Raw genomic sequence first — 22,536 nt, forward strand, 5'->3', positions numbered from 1 at the left:
CAAGGTATAAACCTTGAGGTTAAATGACTAATCTGAAGAGAGACAATTTTTGGAACGTACATTCGCAATCGGAATCATTAATTAACAGAAGTCAATCCATAATTTTGCTCATCATTTCAATCTTCATCAAAAGTGAACTCAAACTGAGTCAATGTATCTTGTTTACTATCGACTTCCTTGGCTGGCTTTTTTTTGTTGACAGCAAATTTTAATGATTCCTACGCATCGATCCGCTGTTAATATCTATTTATTATTTAGTTACTATTCCAACACTCACATTCAAAATCAAGGTTAATTGATGTTTATTTGTTTATTTGTTTTTCGTTAACTACATTGATTTTGATTATAATCGGGAAGATTACCGTTTCTAAAACCAATCCATGTTTTATTTTGCTCTTGATTGAACAAATTTTCAAGGTTCCTCCGAAATGGCGTAGGTTAGATAATGAACCATTTCATCCAACATGGGATGCTCGGTATCTGTTGAGATGGACACCAATTTACCAAATCGGAAATACAAGGAATCTGGTTGAACACAAAACAATCCCTTTAAAGCAGTGAGACAAGTATATTACAGTCTTTTCACACTTATTTTGACAAAAAAAACAGCGCCGTCTATTATATTGCCAATAGTAAGACGAACGTACTAAGTTAGCACTGTTAATGCTAGGGCTAGAGTTTCGATACCAATAGATGGCTCTGATTTTTTTGTCAAAATAAGTGTGAAAAGACTGTACCAGAATAGCAAAACTATTTTCTAGTTTTTGGATGAAGTAAGGCAATGATAATAATCATCCAAGACATCATAGTTTGCTGTCACACACGCAATCCAATCGAGAAACTTGGTGACCCGAGCGTAAATACCAGGTTGAAAGGGTCGAGCACAACCAAATCCAGCAGAAACAATACCAATCAGAGTCCACTGGCCATTTTCCTGGACAGCTAGAGGTCCACCAGAGTCACCATCACATGCATCTTTACCACCTGGTAGGTAACCAGCACACAACCACGAATGATGGAATTTTGTTCTTTGAAATACGCTTGTTAACTTCAAAATCTGTTGGCACTTGAAGTTGCTCATCACTGGCAACTCCACATGATTTAAATATTTGGGTCGTTGATTTGGCCTCTCACCTAAGGATCCCCATCCAATGACGGTTGCAAGTTTACCGGCGTAATCATCCTCTTTTGACAGGGGCAACGAAATGGGATAAATTTCGGTGTCAAAAGTCACCGGTGTCATGAAGCGTATCAAGGCAATGTCATTTGTAAACATACCATGTCGATACAATGGATGACAAATAAATTCATGAATGTGAATTACTTTCTTACCATGAGGAAAGTCTCTTGTTTCCCCAATTCTAAGTCTAAAATTCGCTGCATCCTTGCGATAGACACAATGGGCAGCTGTTATGGCCCAAAACTGACCAATGAGGGAGGCTCCACATTTGAATTTTTCCATTTCAATTTCATTTTCTTCATTATAATACATTTCGAATAAAGAAATCATGAAAGGCCACTCCGTCGGTCTGGACTCTAAGCCACCAACGATCCGACCCTGAAGTTTCCAGCCATAAATCGACTGGAAATTGGTGGCCAATGAAAAAATGACTAAAATAACTTTGAGAAGCATGGCAAAACACAAAATTAGTACTATTGTTCACTCCATGATGGCAACCGATAAACTAAATTTTGTTTTGAAAATAAGAAGATTAAAATCTGGTATTGAGCTAAAGGCAAAATCCTAGAAGATCTTGGTTACTTAAAGACAATTGAAAATATTGTTTTTCGGTGTTTTGATTCAGCCAAACAACCAGATTGTGTTGCTAAATCATTCTACTCATCGATTCGCAGTCCTATCCCTATAACAGGTAATTTTGCTAAAATATCATTTGACGTCCTCAGGGACCTAATGCACCGAATAACATATGAACCTGAGATGACAATTCTTGATGCTCTTATTATGACTGGTACAGCATTTGGAGCTTGGTTGGGATTTTCAATTACTGTTCATAGACACTTTCATCTCATTCTAATCGAAAGGAATCATTTGATTCTCAGCTTAAACCAGGGTTTCGGTTCCCATTTTATTTGTATTATGAGTTACCTAACTATGATGTAAAACCCATTTCAATTAGATCATTGAAATCTCCAAAGAAATCTCAAAAGTCAATACATTTTATTGAAATGTTAAAAAATTCAAAATTTCATGACTAGACTCTGTGTTATTTGAGTAAGACGGAGATTGAGCCGGCTCTTGATATTGTTCATAATCTTGATCTTGAAAGATCATTTAAATGATACATCCGATGAAGTTTGAATTCTAACTGTTGGCTCTGAATCATGGCTCTGAATCTTGGTTTTGAATTGCTATTATATTGATTATCAGCTGTATTACTGATCAATCCAACAAGTTCATAAAGATCATTATTTGACCCAACAGAGTCACCATCATATGCATCTTTACCACCTGGTAGGTAACCAGCACACAACCGCGCATGGTGGAATTTCGTCCGTTGAAATACACTGCTTTCAAAATCTGGCACTTGAAGTTGCTCATCACTGGCAACTCCACATGATTTAAATATTTGGGTCGTTTACCGCAAGTTTACCGGCGTAATCATCCTTTTTTGACAGGGGCAACGATAGACACAATGGGCAGTGTTATGGCCCAAAACTGGTCAATGAGGGAGTCACCACATTTGAATTTTTCCCTTTCACTTTCCACATTATATTCAAATAAGGAAATCATCCAAGGCCACTCAGTCGTTCTTGACTCTAAACCACCAACGATTCGACCCTGAAGTCTCAAGCCATAAATCGACTGGAAATTGGCGGCCAATGAAAAAATGGCTAAAATAACTTTAAGAAGCATGGCAATAGTCAACACAAAATTAGTAACCATCTTGTTTATTCCATGATGGCAACGGATAAACTAAATTTTGTTTCTGAAATAAGAAGATTAAAATCTGGTTCAAAGTATTGGGCTAAAGGCAAAATGTGAAAGTATTGAGCATAGGTCTGGAAGCTTCATGTTAAGTTCATGAAAGTAGTCAATCACAATCTCGGAGCAACCTTTACCAATCTTCAATTTTTCCCATCAGAATTGATTTATAAGTCTTTTGCAATGGCATTAAAAAATTTTTAGTGAAACAATCAATCGATATAATCAGGATTGTAAGTTAACCAGGTATTGACTTCCATTGATTCTCACTTTTATAACCCATTATTTGACAGTGAACTTTTCGATATTATGTGACGTATAAAATCGAGTCTCGACTAGTTTGCATTAACATGAAGTGCCTAGATGGTTATCAAGGAAAATTATAATACAATCAAATGGATAAAAATTATTGGCAACCACAATCATCCATTAGTAAGTCAAAGCGTAAGGCCTTTGTCAACTTGACTCTTAACCATTTAGGTGAGTGAAATTAAACAAAAGGATGAAACTATTTCTGTCGTGTTTGTATTATTAAGTTATTGTGTATTTAATCATAATTATCTGTTTATAACAATGTTACATAAATCGAAACCCTGGAAAAGATTGAAAAGTCATCAATTATTTCAAATATTTTGTGTTTTTGGAGCCATAATTCAAGTTAGCTATATTTTCAAGCGTTATTTTAGTTTTGCTTATTCAACTCGAGCTATTATTTATGTGCCTGATAGAACTGAATTGCCTGATGTCATTATATGCTATGATATGCTGTATATGGTTAATCAATCTAAACTGATTACTGTTTATCCTAACCTATTTCAACAATCAAAACTAAACCACTCAGAGGTGTTGGAAGAGCTTAAAAACAGCTATAATGGTTATTTTACCAACTTGACAATCAAACAAACATGGAATCTGATGTTATCCTCTGAGGCAGCAGTTCATTCAGCAATTGCTCGATCAGCTCCTGATAAGGGAAAGACCATTACATACGATTGTCCATTTCGAAATGTGTTTTACCGTAATGCTTATTGTTTTGTGTTTACATGTTGGACAGAAAAACCAGCGATTATTTGGTCTCGCAATCTTTACCGTGGCAGTCAGTATGAAACCTTTTTTGAAATAAATTTTCACCAATCTTTTTTTCAAAAAATACATTATTATTATTTGGCCCTAATCAACCCTAAAACAACAGCCCTAGGAGCATCACTTAAATGGGAATCACAAGAAACAGTTGCTCAAACTCAATCTCATCGCTATTTCTTTTATTCACTTCAAGTTGATTATTTACCCAAACCCTATGCAACTAATTGTCTCAACTATTCTGAGCTTGGTTACCCATCAAGGATAGACATGATTAATCAATGCGAAATAAAGTTAGCAATGGAGTTGCTTGGAGCACCTTTAGCTTGGTCTATAATTGATTATCCATATGATAAGCCGTTCGGTAAACAAATTTATGATCAAAGGAAGGAAGATCCTGGGTACTTAAAGACAATTGAAGACATTGTTTTTCGGTGTTTTGATGCAGCCAAACAACCAGATTGTGTTGCTAGATCATTCTACTCATCGATTCGCAGTCCTATCCCTATAACAGGTAATTTTGCTAAAATATCATTTGATACCATCAGGGATCCAATTTACCGAATAACATATGAACCTGAGATGACAATTCTTGATGCTGTTATTATGACTGGTACAGCACTTGGAACTTGGTTGGGATTTTCAATTGCTGTTCATATTCCTAGATTTTTTGACTCAATTATTTGTAATTGTAAGAATCGAAAGCAATCAGCAGGGCTACCGAATTATAGTTATACTAGAAAAAGTAAGCTAAGTAGAATTAGTCCAAATCATGATCGAGTTTTTACACTTTCATCTCATTCTAATCGAAAGGAATCATTTGATTCTCAGCTTAAACCAGGGTTTCGGTTCCCATTTTATTTGTATTATGAGTTACCTAACTATGATGTAAAGCCCATTTCAATTAGATCATCGAAATCTCCAAAGAAATCTCAAAAAGTCAATACATTTTATTGAAATATTAAAATAATTCAAAATTAATACACCTTTATTAGTAATGTACCTTTTTTTACTTTACAAATCTATGGAGTACTTTGCAAGCTTTCAAAGCTGATTCTAAAGGCAAATAATGGTAGTTATCTTTTTGTAGACATGTATATTAGTGTACATTTGAAAATTAGAAATAGCATAAATAAATTCTTTGTAGCTGATGAAGTTGGAAATTATTTGAATAAATAGCTTGCTCATCAAATTTCACTGCGAATCAAGACTTGACCATATTTAGTGAAAGGAGAGAGGAAAGGTAATGGGAAACATAGTAAAATTTCATGACTAGACTCTGTGTAATTTGAATAAGACGGAGATTGAGCCGGCTCTTGATATTGTTCATAATCTTGATCTTGAAAGGAGGAGGATGATAGCTCATCATCTTCGTATTGCAATATGAAATCACTCATATTTAAATCGGGAGGAATGCTGTGGCTGAAATGGTGCTGCTGACTGGGAGCAGCAGTTATTATTTCTGGGGTTTCCAATAATGGACAGTTATTATGCTTTGAAATATCACAGTATTGGGTATTGGCAGGCTCATTTGGAGTCAAATGTGATTGTCCATATGGAGAAATAATCGGAGTCCAAGGTTCGTTGTTAGTTTGAACAGCTGAGGGATCAAATTTGTGAACCACATCTTCATTGATAGACGCTGGTGACTCTATCACATCATCAATGGAAGACAAGTCCATGTCAAGTTGGAAAGCTGCATCCAAAGTAGGTGTAATTGATGGTAACGTAGATTCAACATTCTCAATATCAAAAGTAGCAGAGAATTGGTCAATGTGATCTTTCGATTTAAATGATACATCCGATGAAGGTTGAATACTAACTGTTGGCTCTGAATCATGCTTATCGGAGCTTGGTTTTGAATTGCTATTATATTGATTATCAGCTGTATTACTGGACAATCCAACAAGTTCATAAAGATCTAATTTATCGATAATATCTGAAAAATCTCGTGATTTAGAAGAGCAACAGTCAAGAATTGAAGCATCAATTGGATGTGCTTCTGTGTTGAAAATATACCCTCCGGCATCAATTACACATTGTTTGTTATCGTGATTAATTACAACGCCTTTAGATCCTTCATTGTGTATGAAATTGGAATTGTCAAAAAGAAGATAAAGATATTTTAGGGTTTCTGCCAAGAAAAATGATTCCATTCTATCTTCAATTGTGTGATCGTCAACATTTTTGATGGTAGCATAACCACATTCAGTTCGAGCAGAATACTCTATCGCTTCAATGACTTCAGCTCCAATTGTAAGCAGATTAGGATCTTTTGTTGCTTTGTATAAGTAAAACAAACTTTCCACAAACTCAGGTCTTAAAGGATTTCCATTTCTTTTAACATTATTATTTGAAACATCAAAAAATTCCGGAATAAAACCATAACGTTTAAGTACATATCTATAGTTGAGCAAAGACTTTTGAGCTTGTTCGATATCGCCTATTAAAGTCTAAAAATAAAAATAAAATAGTTAAAGGTGAACTAGTTTGAGTAAAGTTTGATTTAGGTGAACTACTTACCAATAGACCAGGGAAAAAAGATTCTAGTGATTGAAAGACTGGCATCGTAGTCAGTCCATTATTCATGTGAACAACGAAATACCAATCGTCCCTTTTCATATATTTGTTAATGGATTTGAGGTACACTAAAAAAGATGTACATGTAGATGTATTAATAATTGAACTGAAAAAATGAAAATTTAGTAAAATTACCATTAAACATGTCCATTAGTTCAGGCATTTTGAGAAGAAGAGCTCCTTTGACTAGGTATTCAAAATAAGAATCAACTCCAGAGCCAATACTTGATTCGATAGCTGTCCATTTACCATCGGAAGTATTGATATGATTACCAACAAGATCTAAATGAGATCTAAATGAATGTAATGCTCTTAGAGCATTTAAGGCAGTTGTTTCAAAAATAGGATCACCAGTTAACCTGGAAAGTGTTGCAAACTCTAAAATAAATGTCCCAACCCCTGCTGTACAAGTTACTGGTGTCTCTTCAAACGGCACACCATACTTTAAATTTACGGTTCCATAAGGCATACCAGTTCGAGTCTGAAAAGCTGAGAGTATACCAAACAAACACAAATTAATTTAGCAAACCAGGAATCACAAATCAAATTTTCTTACCTGGTAATAATTTTCTCCCTACTTTAACAGCTAAACGTAATAAAGGACCATCACAAGGCCAACCGGGCTCTAATTTCATCCCAGTTTTATATGATAATAGATGAGCTGAAAGAAGTCCTCCAACAACTTTGACAGAAACAATAATTAGAAATGATGAAAAATACAGAGGAGAACGGACTTACCTCTTATATTAGTTTCAAATACAGAAACATTGATGTTTTGATTAAAGTCAATGTTCTCTACAACATAACGTGCAACACGCTCAAATTCAGTGTAATTTTTAAATAAAATGAGTGAGTCCATAGAATCAATTAAAGTTAGAGAAAAATTGCCCCATGTTTCGACTCCTGTACAAGAGATTGGTTTGAGTTCATCAAAGTTGTTGGCATTAGCAATATAATTTTCATATGCATAATCGAACATAGCTTTCAGCTTATCTCTAGAGAAGAGGAACATAGAAAGAAAGTTTAAGACAATTTGCAGATTAGCTACAATCGAATAAATGCAGCAAAAAAAACAATGTAATAAACAGAAATTAATATAAATCATCAGACTTACCTGTAATGAGCTATTTCTTCTAATGATAACTGTTTGGTTAGTAAACCAGAAATGTGGATCAAAAACAAAACTAGATAAATAAGTTTCCATCTCATAAGTTCCATAGCTCATGGCATAGAAGAATACTAATCAATTAAGTTAAACTAAAGGTAAATTAATAAGAAAAAAAGATGAAAAAATCAATTTGTTCCAGGTTGAGTTAACATTGCTTTTAAATGCCAACTAATACATTTTCAAAAGAAAACAATCCATAAAATAACTATCAAGTCTAGGACTAAGACTCAAAATATCTAGATATTCCCACATTTGCAGCATAACGAAATAAAGTCTAGATACTTAACACGATACTAACGGATAGCATCTGGACTTTTTACTCTTGTATACTCAAAAATATTTGACAATAACTTGAGTTAAATAACTCAATGCATGATACATGTATCCAGAGTTATTGAAACTGTTATTTCAGAATGGTTGAACGTTGCTCATATATTTATCCAATGCTAACGAGATAATCTAGTTTAACTCATTTAAACAGGCAAAGTAAAAAATTAAGACAAAATTGATTGACCGTAATTGATGAACAGTACAGTAAAACTTTGATCAAGCTGAAATCACAGTTTTAAGAGACGCTATTGTCAATTATGATTAGGATATAAACATTAAATGAGTTAAACTACATTATTTCATTGTTATGAGTTAATAGGGCTTCGCTCTCACTGAATTTTATATCAACTCAATGTAGCTACATTAACTTATTTCCTCGATAAATCCCACAAAAAATTGAAAATAAATAATCAAAAACCGTTACCTAGACGCAGATATGTCAACAAAAACAGATCGATTGAGTGAATGGCCAACCAAAAACAATGGCCAATGGACGATGACGAAAATTTGATTGACTGATGAATCTAATGGTCGATGTTTTAAAATCAAAAAACACCATGTTCGGTGATATTACAATGAATTGTAGAGGGAGCTTTAAACAGGGAGTTTTCATCTTCCATCGATTCACCATGTAAACAAAGCTGCTCCGCTGATTTGAATACAATCATTTAATAATGAAATAAAGTGTGTTTTATCCATTGAACAATCATAATTATGACACCATCCGAGTCAATTAACATTCACAGTGATGTGTTTTACTCGCCAGCAAAAAAAGGATTTAATCAACAATGGTTCACTTCCATTCGTTGCAGTGTGAATGCAATTAACCGGGAACCATTGGAATCAGTTTTATTTTACCATTGATTTGCCATTTTCACAGGCCAATTGAAACTGTTTAAAGATCGCCAAATGAGTTCTTTGATTGTTTGTTGCTGCTGTCAACTTGTTTTTCTTTTATATACATTTCTGAGTTTGCAAATTGTTCGATCAGATGATCGCTTTGTTTTCAATATTGGAGCTGTTCTCAGTTCAGGTCCCAATATTGCTTTATTTCTTCAGGTAAGTTTAAAGAAATTTTACTCTTATTGTTCATTTGTCATCTGGAAACAGTCGATTTATATTGGAGTGCATCAAATGAGAAAAAATATGTATATTTATGTTTCAATTATCTTACGTTGAATTTTTTTTCTACTTTCCATAGCAAATTGAAACGGGAAAACTCATGCTGCCAGCAAGAACTGAATTGATTGGTAATACGGTTCCGATGAGTGTTAATCCGATTCGAACAGCTCAAGATGTTTGTGATAATTTGATCTCAAGACAGGTAAGGAGTTCGACTCACATAATTTGTATTATCATCATGTTTCTATTTATATTGACGAAAATCTTCACTTTTTAAACAGGTTTATGCGGTGATTGTTAGTCATCCAAATACTGAAGAATCATCTCCAGCTTCAGTTTCATTCACTTGTGGTTTTTACAACATTCCTGTAATCGGTAAATTCAATTTTAAGATTGTGATTACAACTGCATTTACTCAATTATTGATCTGGTGATAACTATTAATTTACAAATCACAATTTCTAATACGAGTCTATAATGCATTGCACGAAAACATCCATTGTTTCTGATGAATCCGTTAGTCTGAAATCTAAATCAATTTTTTTCGTTTTCTCTCTTTTCAAGGTATTTCCAATCGTGACTGTTCCCTATCGAATAAAAATCTACATGGTTCTTTCATGAGAACTGTTCAACCATATTCCCACCAAGCTGATGTTTGGATTGAATTGATTCGCTCACTCAATTATCAATCTATTGTTTTTATCCACTCCTCGGACAATGATGGTCAAAGTACATTACACCGTTTCCAGAACATGGCTGACCGTAGTCAAATTAAAATTGAAAGGGTCATTGAGTATGATCCTAGATTATCTAATGTTGGAGCTGAACTGTTGAAAGTCAGGGAGGAATTAAGCTGTCGAGTGTACATCTTATATGCAAGTCGCGAGGCAGCAATCAAAATATTTAAAGAAATTGAACGTCTTAATATGACTGGTTATGGATACGTTTGGTTAGTCTCTGAACAGGCCTTAGGTGCTCCCAATGTTCCTAATGGTGTAATTGGTCCTTCTCTTCGAAATGCTCGAGATGAAGCTTCACACATCCGAGATAGTGTTAACATCATTGTTATGGCTTTGAGAAATCTATTTCTCCATGAAAACATTACCCAACCTCCAAATGACTGTCGACGAACAGTCGATAAATGGGAAACTGGCCTAGTTTTCATGAAGTACTTAAAGAATCAAACTCTTGAAGTTGGAGCAACTGGGAAAATATCATTTGATGAGAACAATGATAGACGTGAATCTGATTATTCAATCATCAACATACGAGCTGGTGGTAAAGCTGAAGTTGGTAAATATGTTTACAATAGAGAAGTTGATTCTATGGTTATGAGTCTTAATCACTCTGATATTGTATGGCCTGGAGGTTCAGCGACCAAACCACCAGGTTATTATGTTGTCACTCATCTTCGAATTGCTACAATTGCTGAGGAACCTTTTGTTTGGGCCACACCAGTTCATCAAAATGATTTAACTTCATCCTCATCATACTCCTTCTCATCGCAAAGTGTATCATCAATAACATCATCAACATGTCCTTCTGGAAGTATCCCATGTCCAAAAGTTGATCTAAACACAGGCATTGAACAACTGTACTGTTGCAAAGGCTATTGCATTGATTTGTTAACCAAATTATCTGATCAAATGGGATTCACGTACAATTTACATTTAGTTCCTGATGGGATGTATGGACATTATGAATTCAATGCTGAAGGAAGGAAACAATGGACTGGTTTAGTTGGTGAATTGATAAGTAAAAAGGCTGATATGGTAATTGCTCCATTAACCATAAATCCTGAAAGAGCCAAAGTAATTGACTTCTCCAAACCATTTAAATATCAAGGAATAGCAATGTTACAAAAAAAGATTCCCAAAGGAGCTAAACTAGATTCCTTCTTGCAACCTTTTCAAAATACTCTTTGGCTGCTTGTGATGGCTTCTGTCCATGTTGTTGCTCTCGCTCTGTACCTACTTGATCGTTTCAGTCCATTTGGATCATTTGGACTTTCAAAAGTAGACAAACTTGGGCCAGACGATGAAAAGGCTCTCAATTTTTCCAGTGCAGTCCTTTTTGCTTGGGGAGTTTTGTTGAATAGTGGTATTGGTGAAAAGACTCCCAAAAGTTTTTCAGCTCGTGTTCTGGGAATGGTTTGGGCTGGATTCGCTATGATTGTTGTTGCCTCTTATACTGCCAACTTAGCAGCATTTCTAGTCTTGGATCAAGCTGAGACAGAAATCACTGGTCTCGATGATGCTAGACTGCGAAACCCAGCTGAGGGCTTTAATTATGCTACTGTAAGGGGTAGCTCTGTTGATATGTATTTCCGAGGTCAGGTTGAGTTGTCTAATATGTATCGATTAATGGAGGAAATTAACCGACCTTCAACTGAATCAGCAATTCAAGCTGTTAAAAATGGTGAGTGTTTTTTAGAGCAGACTGTTAATTGAACAATTATCTAACTTTGACTTTTACCCTTAAAGGTGATTTAAATGTCTTTTTTTGGGATTCACCAAGATTGGAATATGAAGCTGCTCAAGATTGTAAATTAATCATTTCTGGTGAAACTTTTGGTAGATCAGGGTATGGAATTGGTTTACAGAAACATTCATTTTGGACTGAAAATGTTACTCTATCCATTCTCGGTATGCATGAGTCTGGTTTTATGGAAGGCTTAGATAATAAATGGATTTTAAAAGGAGATGAAAAGTGTGATAAAACCCAAGAAAACTTTCCAACAACCTTAGGACTTAAAAATATGGCCGGAGTTTTCATGTTAGTTGCTGGAGGAATTTTGGCTGGATTTATATTCATTACAATTGAAATAAGTTATAAACGAAGAAAAGCCAGAAGATTTCGCCAAATTAATTCAGCTAGAAAAGCAGCGAAAAAATGGAGATCATTAGTCCAGGTAAAGTTTAATTTTCCCTAATAATCTATATTCACCATTCATCTTCATATCTTAAACCAACAGAGACAAAAGCAAATGAAAGCACCATTCAAAGTGCCGGTAACAATGGTCAATCCAATGCCAGGAGGTGTACCTACCAGTTCAGCAATTACACCAAGCTCAATGGTTGGATCAGGAGGAACAAGTGATTTTGTTTCTCCGACCGCATCAAACACTTTACCTTCAAATCCGGCTCCACCGCCACCTCCACTGCCATTTAAAAGAACAGCTCGAGATCAAACTTTGGATCGAAGTCGACTCGATTTGGTTGCCAGTTCACATCAACCAAGACAAGCAGGGTTCCGTTTACCTGGTCCATACACAGTTGAACGAAATATGAGTGAAATAATGGCCAAGTCTCCAACATCTTTCAATCCTCCACTTCCTCCACTGCCGTCTTCTGACCTGACACAGCCGCCAACCTCACAACCTCCAGAAGGATTCATGTCTGGTTATTATCATGGTTACTATCAACCAAGTGGCTATGAGCAAAGACCTAAATCGAGTATTGGAGAAGTTCCGTCCAACAATGAGGCTGCTTCTTATTCAGGACAATTAGATCCTAACATTCCACCTCCACCTCCGCCTCCTTCAACATCACCGCGACCTCCACGAACTCCACAGCAGCATTATACGCCTTATGTGAGACGGGGTAAAGGTTATTTTGCTGTGTGAAACTGTTTTTAATAAGAATAATTAACATTTCCTAAAATTTTATCAAATGATGTTGATAGAATAACGATTGTTATCATAGAAATGAACAAATGAAATCAATGTGTTGTCCTTTTTAATTTCCATTGTCAAAATGGGCTTCCTTCAAAATGAACTTCCTTTTTGAATTCCATGTACAATTCAATTCAATATTTTTCCTCACCTTGACGAATTATTATCTTCCTCTTTAACAAGTTCATATCAAATCAACATTCATTTTTATTTCCATCTGTCAATAGATTATTCCAATAATTTACTTTTTCTGTTACTAGCTTCTGTTCGTTAACTCATCCTTCATATTTAATTTAATGGTCTTCAAATTATACAGATGCCAAACTGAACGCAGACTGAACGTAAATCGTACGCAAATTAAATCAATGAATAAAAATCAATAGCTTCTCAACTAAAGAGAAACTAATTGTTAAAGTTGATTGTTACTGATATGATGTGATTGATTTTGAATATTGAATAGTCTCACATAAGTTCAAAACAGGTATGAATATCATTCATATCTGAGATTTGAATCACGGGCTTCTGCAATTCGGTTGAATAATAGCAATTCTTTAGTTATGAATGTAATGAATGAGCAAAAAGATAAAAATAACATCCAGTTTAATGCAGGTACAGTGTACTATTTATCAATCCAGTAAATTATTTAAAGTTTGAAGATTGGGTTTATATAATAAGAAACTTTGACAATCATTACACTTGTTTTCATTTTTAAAATAAAAAGAGAAATATTTATTTGACAAATTAACCTCGCTAAGTGACCAGTAATATAGAGAGATAGAGAGATTGAATCTTTGATTGATTCTACGAGATATTAAATTCAAGATTTGAATAATTCGTGATGATGATCATGTCTGCCAACCGACCAAATAGTTCGGCGTTTTTCTGACGATTTTCGCGATTTTGGGTAAACAGCAAGGTCGGTTGAGAATAGATCTTTGAGTGAATCGATGGTTCAAATAACTTTTTGCTGAATTTTATGGTCGGTAAAGGGTCAAAACTTCCTAGCCAATAAGCTACTCAGCCAAAAGGTTAAACAATTACGACTCGAACAGTCAATAAGAAATTAGACAGAAAAGTAATTAATAAAACTTGGTAACGAACTTAAAGTTTACTTATACTGGGAAGTTATTATTTTAATTTCGAGTGCTTTTATTAACCGAAAACCGGTTCGTTGTAAAACTGTTTGATATAAATTAATCAAATTAAAAAAAAAATTCAAAGGTTCATAAGATACAACCGCAATTGTGGTTTCATCCCAATCCAAAGGACAACCTCATATTTTAACTAACAAATTAATTAATTGGATTCATGTGATTGATTAAGTTAAATGTTAGATCATTATAATGTATTTTAAATTTAAGCTCAACCTAATCGTTTCAATAACAGAAACATCTTTGTTGTAATGCTTTAAAACGCCCTTAAAATTATTTTAAATCATGGTTTCGATTCTTCGATTGAATATTGTTAGCGAATTTCTCTCATAAGAGATTTCAAGTAATCTCATCTTTTATTATCGATCAGTTTTCATCAGAATCATTGACAATTTTTGATCAAGATTTAAAAATGACAACAGCGATAAATTATTACAAAATATCATGATTTAATTTTTTTAAGTGAAACAAATGTTGGTTTTAATCCGATTTCAGCCGAAGTCAAGTTATAAAAGCAGCCAAAAATCAACAAGATTTGATATTTATTGTTGATATTAATATTTTATTTAGGCAATCTATTACACAGTTGAAGATTTAAGATGCCACATGAGTATTCAAAGAGTTGCCGATTCTCTGTAAGATCAAGTATAATTGTTCTCCAATCAATACTTTCAGACCCTGATTCAGACTTGGTTTGGTCAAGGAATTCAATTAAACCATCAACATCTCCATTGTAAATGTATCTCAAACAATCAGCCTTACGAGACAGAATGTATTTAACCAATTTGTGTTCATCAACTGAAGGATATTCAGTTCCTGATCCAGTATTCCGAATCGCCCATATAACAAGTGAAGGAAGACCATGTTCTGCATCTTCCGAGGCTCCGACGGCTCTTTTAAATGCAAGTTTGGCCATAACAGCTGCCCAATTAACACCATCGGTACCAGATTCTTTACCATTGGTAGCTAAGAGTATCGATGCAGCGACAACGTCATTATTTTTGTAGTACTCCGCCAATTCGTAAAGATGTTCCTGACCAAACTCGTAAAATTTGGTTGCATTTATTTTTGCGGCTTCAGCATCTTCAGCAGGATCAGTTGCAGCCCAAATTAACCATGGAACTGGTTCATCCACGCTAGCTAAATTTAGGAGACAGAGCTGTGTTAATCAACTTGATTGGTTCAATAATTTGATAATCAACTTACCCAATGCTGTGAAAGCTTGGAGGAAAATAACACTAAATGTTAAAAATAATTTACTCATTTTTTGGTGCTTATTATTGTTACAGTTTTTTAGTAACTCTACTGATCAGCTTCCAGTGACAATAAGTTGCTTTTATATTGTCTTTTTTCACCCAAATCTTGATAAATGCATCTGATTTTGTCTAGATCATTCCACTTTTAGGATTTCATGGTAACACTATCTTTGAGTATATTTTATATTATCTAAATAATAACCTTCAATTTATTTCAGTCCAATAGATGAAACAATGGAAAAACTAAGAATTAAATTTAATGACTCCAGTTCACTGGAAATCGTTATCAATACATACAACACTGTTAATTACGAACTTATTTGATTTGTTTTGTCTAGTTATTATATTTTAAGTATTTCTACGAATGCTGGTAAATTACCTACCAATTAGGTTTAAATCCGGGTAAAAAAATTGAAAATGGCAAACAATTAATGTCAACAATTTGATGAGTAAATCACAGACTAGGGTGTAACTTGGCTGTTTTACTATCTGTATGTAATGTACAGAAGAAGTTTCGTTTCTTTTCGATGGCTAAATTGAAGCGAAAATTTAATTTTAATTAAAAAATTGAAATGTAATTAAAACTTAATCGATGGACAACATTTATATTAACGCCATTTTAATCGACTAAATAAATGACTAATAGATGTCGCTGTACCGTTTGTCTCTTTACCAGATCGTTAAATAAGCTTTCCTTCCTTAAGAAAATATACCGATAATAATATGAATAAAATATCAGCTTAAATTGTTTTCTTTGATAAAAAATGAAGAACATTTCCATTCTTAATGTTAGTTGATTGTGTAAAAAAATTGTGAATATTTTATTTTTTTTCAAACAATTATTACAATCTTAAATTCATTTGTTGATTGATTCAATTTTTGTGATACCCTACAGATCAACTTTCACTCTCAGTTACCTTCTTTCTCCTCTTACTTTTTTTTCATTTCTTTATCTTTCCTGGTCTGTTTTGCTCTTCATGTTCTAATAAACATATAAATCTATTTCTCTTCCTATTTTCCTTATTTTCTTTCTTTATATCTCTGGCCTACGGAACTTTCATTCCTTTCAAAGTTTTAGGATTACCAGATGGAAACGAGGAATCTAATTCAGGCCAACTCCAATAGGCAACATCCAACCCAACAGATTCAAGCCCAACTGGCTACACATCAAGCAAAAACCATTTTAATTCCTGCAACATCACCTGTTGTCACTACCCAAACTATAAACAGCAATGTTAATGCAAATAATACAATCAGCATCACTAGCTGTGCAACTGTTCCAATTGTTTGGGGCTGTCCGTCCTGCAAGATACCATTTAAAAGTGCCACCGAACTGCAGAGTCATTTGACGGTGCATACCAAAGTAGAGAAAAGTGTACCTTGTCAACAATGTGGTAAACTGTTTGCTAGTGCAGAAAGAGTTAGAATTCATATAAGGTGGGTTAAGTTTTTAAAGATTACCAAAATATGTCTCTAATATCTCGTTATTCTTTGTATCCATCTGTTTAGGCAAGCTCATGGAGAAAAGTCTTGTGCATGTGAGATTTGTGGATCAGGATTTTCTTATAGATGTAAATTACTTGATCATATGCGGACACATACAGGTAATAGTTATATGGGTTCTCTAAATAATATCTCGTTCTTTTTAATTTTTATTGCATCTGTAAAACTTTTGGTAAGGCTTTCCTCCAATAGGGTTTACATCTCTTCAATTATTGATATTTAGTCTTGAGTAACACAATGAACCGCGAAAATATGTTTTTAGCTATTTTAAATGACTAATTTTATTTTTATGGTGTATTTCTTATTTTAGGTGATAAACCATTCACTTGTGATACATGTGGCCGTTCATTTTCACAGAAAAACCACCTTAGAAGACATTCAATGATTCATACGGGAGAAAGACCATTTCCATGTGATATATGTGGTCGAGGTTTTTATCGTAAAGACAAACTTAGTAAGTTTGAAATTAGTTGAACCTTTATACTTGACATTTGAGTAAAAAAGATATCTTGTCAAACAAAATGCTGGTTCTATCTCAATATTACAGAGCAATTTTTAATTTATACTTTTCTTATAGATCGACATCGAAAAACTCATTTGAATCCAGGAGGATCTAGGGGTAATCGATCATCAACTAACAATCATACAACAATTATCGCCAATAATTTACCATCCTCATTAGTTGTGGCTCAACCACAGCATATCGTTAATTCAATACCATCATCAACCACCATCCAGCTTATATCTTTACCTTTAGACTCCTCATTAGGAACACAGTTCACTTTTAATTCCGCTCCACAACCTCAACCTCAAGCCCAGCCTCAGGCTCAAGCTCAAGCTCAATCCCAACCTCAACCTCAATCGCAATCGCAATCGCAATCCCAACCTCAACCCCAACCCCAACAACAACAACAACAAACACAACCACAAAGACCACCACAACAACAACAACAGCAACAACCCCCACAACAAAGACCGCAACAGCAGCAGCAGCAGCAGCAGCCGCAACAACAACAACAACCACAGCAACAGTCTCAAGTGCAGGTGCAGTCACAACAACAGCAACAACAACAACAATCGCAGCAGCAACAACAACAACCGCAATCGCAGACCCAATAATTTAAACCAAACCCACAATTGTTAGACCGATTTGAATTGAACAATTTGATAGTTGTCTAATGGTTGGGTCAGTGGTCTAGGGGTATGATTCTCGCTTCGGGTGCGAGAGGTCCCGGGTTCAAATCCCGGCTGACCCCTTTTGTGTATCGTAGTTGGCTGATTAATTGTCTCTGATCATGTACTATGGAAATGTTGTCTTGAAATTTTTTCTCTTCATTTCTTTCCTCTCTTTCTCTTTTTGAAACATTTTCCATATGGGACCTGTAAAGTGAGGTCTATTTTGTCGGACAAAAGTGTAATTGAAAGATTATTTACATGTGCATATTAATATAATCTATTATTATATAAATCTATAAAAGTAACAAATAAGTAAAACTTAACAAGCGAACCAATCAATTTACAATGTTATCTCAAATTTCAATATATACAACCAAAATTTCCATTAATCAACAAGTTTACTATTTATTCACGCATCTTTATCGTCATTTGATTTTCTTATCAAATGCCTTGAACGGATCACAAATGCTTTATTACCTTGCTGATATGTTTGTGAACAGAATTAATTTTATTAAATACTGCATCTCAATGCTATCATATCTTGTTTTTGAATGCTTGAGGTCATAACTATCAGGTCACTTATTCATATTCATTCATTCTGTTCTGTTGTCATACTTGGCTAATTGTGTTTTAAACCAATCCAATACTGATCAAGCAAAAAGCTGTTGAGTGCACAAAAATGGATCAACATTGATATATTTCTGCTATTTATAACATCTGTTTGTCTCAATGATAAGTGAAAAGCATTTGAATCATCGGATGAGTTACGTGTTCTTGAAATTCAATTGATGGTCGGAAATATCTTAATCAAGGCTATTGATTTAGGTATATTAAACCTTGTTACTACTTTAATCGTCTCAGATTATTCCTAAAGAATTCAATACTGATTGGAGCTCGATTAGTTACTCAAGATATTAAATCATAGGCAAATGTAAAACATATTGATCGGAAATTATTATTGTAACAACCTTCAAGTTTAAGATACAAATCCAATAATCATCATTTCTTGGTGTTGAAAGCTTAAATGGTGCTACTTGAAATAAATGCAAAATGAATGCAACAAGAAGCAATTTAATCAATCAGACAGCTTAAGTTAATATGAGAAACGCACCCAAAGACTTGAGATTGAAAAATTTTATTTTAACAGGTTTATTAACTCGACTATCTTAATTATACAAGCTAATAATGGTTTTTTAAGCAAATAATCCATAAATTGGCAATTAGAACTTATCATGATAATACGTGTAATAATAATATCATTGTGAATGTAATTGAAAGTCACTTTCACTATCCATAACTATTTTACAATATTTTCCGGATTATTTAAAAATAAGAATTGAATAAGCGTTGTAAGTGAATCGGAAATGTCTCATAATTTTTTAAATCATTTGTATGCCAACACTTTTAATGGATATAATTAGCCAATTGAGTTGCAATTAGTCTTATTAAACGATAATCAGATCATTAGTCAACTAATTCATTATTTTATCATGCAACAATGGCAGGATTCGTCTTTTTTTAACTCACAGATCTGTTGACCAACGAACCAATTTCACTTATTTCCAGCAAATATTACATCCAATTCAACAAATTTTACCATTGATAAACAAATCAACCTTGCAATTTATCTAACTCATGATTCAATAAATTACTCACCAAATTACTGTTATTCACATTACTTAACACCATTAACAACAAGACAGCGATTAACGTTTTATTTTTTTGACATTACGAAAAGGATGAAGAAGTAAGATTTTCAATAGACTTTAATATTTTAAAATTTATTTTCGATTGTTTAAAAATCGTATAAGATCGTTTATTTGGTTAATTTTGATCAACAACCCAACGAGTGGAAATTAGTCAATGATCTTAACGCGTAGAAAAGCTTATTTTTCGTGAAGCTATAAAAATACAGAGATGGCGTTGTAATGAAACGAGCCTCTTGATATGAGAAGGTATAAGATAAGAATCGTGGGAAGTCTTTGTTGGTTTAGCTCTCACATGTTATTTTTTATTCAAATAATTCCTATTATTAAAAATTCCTATTGTTTTATCATTCATGATGAGTACATGTGTTTTACAAACTATTTAGCATGTAGAGCGGGCTTCGATGTTACTGTATTAACATGGTATTAATGTGATGAACTTAAATCGTGAGATATTCAGTTTATCTGTGTTACAATCAACCACCAGTGAGATGCTCACAACTTCTGGATATTAATTTTTGTCATCTTACGCAAAGATAAAATTACTGTGCTTAATCAACAATCAACTTATTTCTTTTTTTATTCATTTCTCCTTCAATCTTTACTCTATTGAAAATTCAGATTCCGAGCCACTCATCTAATTTTGTAAACCACCAGAATTATTGACACTTGTAATGTTAACTTTTTGATTTGAAAAGTGTTACCAAACTGTGTTTAAATTTTCTACCTGATCCCATATTTCAATCAACAACTTGGTGGATAATATTGATTATTAAGGATCCATTCTAAGTGTAAAATAATTGGAATTAAAAATGTCTTCTCTAGCAATCTGTTATGGCATCGGTTTTGTTTGTGCCTTTTCATTAACATCATTTTTGCTTTGTTTTGTTTGCAAACCTGTTGTTAAAACAATCAATAGATGCTCGGATCGGACTCATAAATTAGCAGCTATCAATCAAGTTCCATTGTCACATGGTCGAGATCGAACTGTATCAACAATTTCTCACTTGGTTTAACGATTCTTCAACGACTTCATTGCAGATGCTTGAAAATTCACCAATGATCTGGTCAACATCTTGTTCTAATCATCTAATAATCATATTAATCTTTCCACTCAACATTAACAATTACCAGTATTATTAATAATCTCAGATATATTAATTGTTCATTGATATCATCATAATGCCTATTTATTTTTTTGCCCTTGTAAGAAGCAAATTACCTTGTTATTGCAATGATTCCCAAATCAAGATAGCTGAATGTCGCCATTGTCAACACTTTGTACCTACCAACTGTTGGTTATCAACAAGCAAAATTATACATTTATTTACACGCATATCTTATAATAAAGACTCAATAATAGCATTGAAAACATTTATTTCAGTAAATAAACCACAAATACTCACATTATAATATAATAACAGTTACATTGACTTTTAAGTTACACAATAAGTAATCAAATATAACTAACTAGCTAACTAATCAAATGATTTTGCTTCAATAGTTAATTCATCGAAAGACCTAACCTAATCCAGCTCAAATTATAACTTGAAATGGTTTATATCAATTGAATTGATCAACCAAATCATTGGTAAGCTTTAAGCTTTCCAAATACAATGTAAATGAACTTTAGACGTTTGAGACTCATTTTAACTAATAAATGCAGGCAGACTTAAACCAAAACTATGTTTTCAAATGACCAGAGGTTCAACTTAGAGTATGCCACAGTCTTAAACCTCCGTTTTCGTTCTGACACATAGTTAGCGCCAAAAAACCCATTTTGTTGCATGTTACTAAGGAGTATCCCAAAACGCTGCCGAAGTGGTAACCCTAAAACCATGAACCAACTTGAGGATTACATCCAAAACATCCCCCAGAGCAAAGATCGACACAGACACTGTAAGAGGTCACTCAAAATTTCTTTAAAAGGTTAGCACTGACAACCGTCTTGAGGCCGCTCTGAAAAAATTATATAAGTTTTTGTAAGATTGACGTTGCAATCTAACCAATAAAATAATTAGTTAATTTTTATAAGCTTACAAACGTCTAAAGTTCATTTGCTGCCAGACTGTTTATGCAATGTTAAATCCAACAGTCAATATCAATGAACAGTTCATTGAAACTCTATTTGATTAAATTTGAGCAGTAAATTTACTTATTTTATTTAATTTTAATTTTACTTTTAGATAAAATGCTGAAGATATTTGCATCATCCTTTGATTACTCAACATGTTTAAAATGAGCCGAGCCATGTTATGATGAAACAATCAATATTGAGCATTAATGTTGATCAATCCAAGGTTTGGCTTCATTGAGAATAGTCTTTCCCTTCGTTGGTTAGTTTTATTAATATTTTTGTCAGGCTTAACCCAAGTTGTTGAATCTATTCTGATGCAAGTTTATATCAATTATAAAATTATTTCAGGTCAAAGTCAGTGAACCATTTCTAGGGTTTGATAGCGATTAGACTTGATTTTCGGATAGCTATTCATGGTGTCAGAAGGAAGATCATGTAAGATTAATTATCAGCTCCTTTTAATGTGAGTTGATAGTTAATAAACTTTCATTATCAAGAGAAGGTATAAAAGATCACAACATCGATTGTTTATTGACAATTCATTTTTTAGTATTCAAAGCTTCAATTTGATTCTTTTAAAATTTGTGACTGTGTTTATCATTTTTCAATCAATCATGATTTTCAATAATTCATCAAAAGTTATTTTGTTTGCTTTAATCGTTATCATTGGATGTGTTTTGGTGTCAGCTAAAAGCAAAGGAGGTGAAGATCTTATTATCCTTGGTGGATGGGGTGGAGGTTTAATTCAAGGTGGTGGTGGTAAAAAAGGT

At 33.7% G+C, this 22,536-nt stretch overlaps 5 protein-coding genes and 1 non-coding gene across 6 annotated transcripts; 3 read left to right on the plus strand and 3 right to left on the minus strand.

Annotated features, from left to right (window-relative positions):
• Window positions 1–715: 715 nt before the first annotated feature.
• Window positions 716–2,997, minus strand: LOC107370366 (trypsin-1-like). Its single transcript, XM_015938358.3, has 2 exons — window positions 2,636–2,997; window positions 716–1,660 (listed from the first exon to the last, which is right to left on the minus strand). Exons 1-2 carry the CDS (start codon window positions 2,903–2,905, stop codon window positions 758–760), a joined length of 1,173 nt encoding a protein of 390 aa, XP_015793844.2. The 5' UTR covers window positions 2,906–2,997; the 3' UTR covers window positions 716–757.
• A 1,959-nt stretch (window positions 2,998–4,956) lies between these two features.
• On the minus strand, window positions 4,957–7,927 carry LOC107370365 (ER degradation-enhancing alpha-mannosidase-like protein 2). The gene is made up of 6 exons (XM_015938357.3): window positions 7,719–7,927; window positions 7,343–7,599; window positions 7,161–7,286; window positions 6,740–7,093; window positions 6,548–6,672; window positions 4,957–6,477 (listed from the first exon to the last, which is right to left on the minus strand). The coding sequence occupies exons 1-6, from the start codon at window positions 7,820–7,822 to the stop codon at window positions 5,212–5,214; spliced, it is 2,232 nt and encodes a 743-aa protein (XP_015793843.2). The 5' UTR covers window positions 7,823–7,927; the 3' UTR covers window positions 4,957–5,211.
• Window positions 7,928–8,723: 796 nt separating this feature from the next.
• On the plus strand, window positions 8,724–13,326 carry Nmdar1 (glutamate ionotropic receptor NMDA type subunit 1). Its single transcript, XM_015938356.3, has 6 exons — window positions 8,724–9,161; window positions 9,304–9,426; window positions 9,506–9,599; window positions 9,789–11,642; window positions 11,708–12,135; window positions 12,199–13,326. Exons 1-6 carry the CDS (start codon window positions 9,012–9,014, stop codon window positions 12,847–12,849), a joined length of 3,300 nt encoding a protein of 1,099 aa, XP_015793842.2. The 5' UTR covers window positions 8,724–9,011; the 3' UTR covers window positions 12,850–13,326.
• A 1,263-nt stretch (window positions 13,327–14,589) lies between these two features.
• On the minus strand, window positions 14,590–15,350 carry LOC107370356 (uncharacterized). Its single transcript, XM_015938348.3, has 2 exons — window positions 15,255–15,350; window positions 14,590–15,188 (listed from the first exon to the last, which is right to left on the minus strand). The coding sequence occupies exons 1-2, from the start codon at window positions 15,310–15,312 to the stop codon at window positions 14,611–14,613; spliced, it is 636 nt and encodes a 211-aa protein (XP_015793834.2). The 5' UTR covers window positions 15,313–15,350; the 3' UTR covers window positions 14,590–14,610.
• Window positions 15,351–16,015: 665 nt separating this feature from the next.
• On the plus strand, window positions 16,016–18,372 carry LOC107370391 (uncharacterized). The gene is made up of 5 exons (XM_089269659.1): window positions 16,016–16,092; window positions 16,377–16,741; window positions 16,814–16,908; window positions 17,118–17,261; window positions 17,385–18,372. Exons 2-5 carry the CDS (start codon window positions 16,392–16,394, stop codon window positions 17,924–17,926), a joined length of 1,131 nt encoding a protein of 376 aa, XP_089125785.1. The 5' UTR covers window positions 16,016–16,092; window positions 16,377–16,391; the 3' UTR covers window positions 17,927–18,372.
• Window positions 17,992–18,063, plus strand: TRNAP-CGG (transfer RNA proline (anticodon CGG)). The gene has a single exon. It is a non-coding gene; the product is annotated as a tRNA-Pro (tRNA).
• Window positions 18,373–22,536: the final 4,164 nt, after the last annotated feature.

Source organism: Tetranychus urticae, chromosome 3 (genome assembly GCF_039701765.1).
Source record: "Tetranychus urticae isolate SD_2017Ah chromosome 3, NJAU_TeUrti_SD_1.0, whole genome shotgun sequence".
Lineage (NCBI taxonomy): Eukaryota > Metazoa > Arthropoda > Arachnida > Trombidiformes > Tetranychidae > Tetranychus > Tetranychus urticae.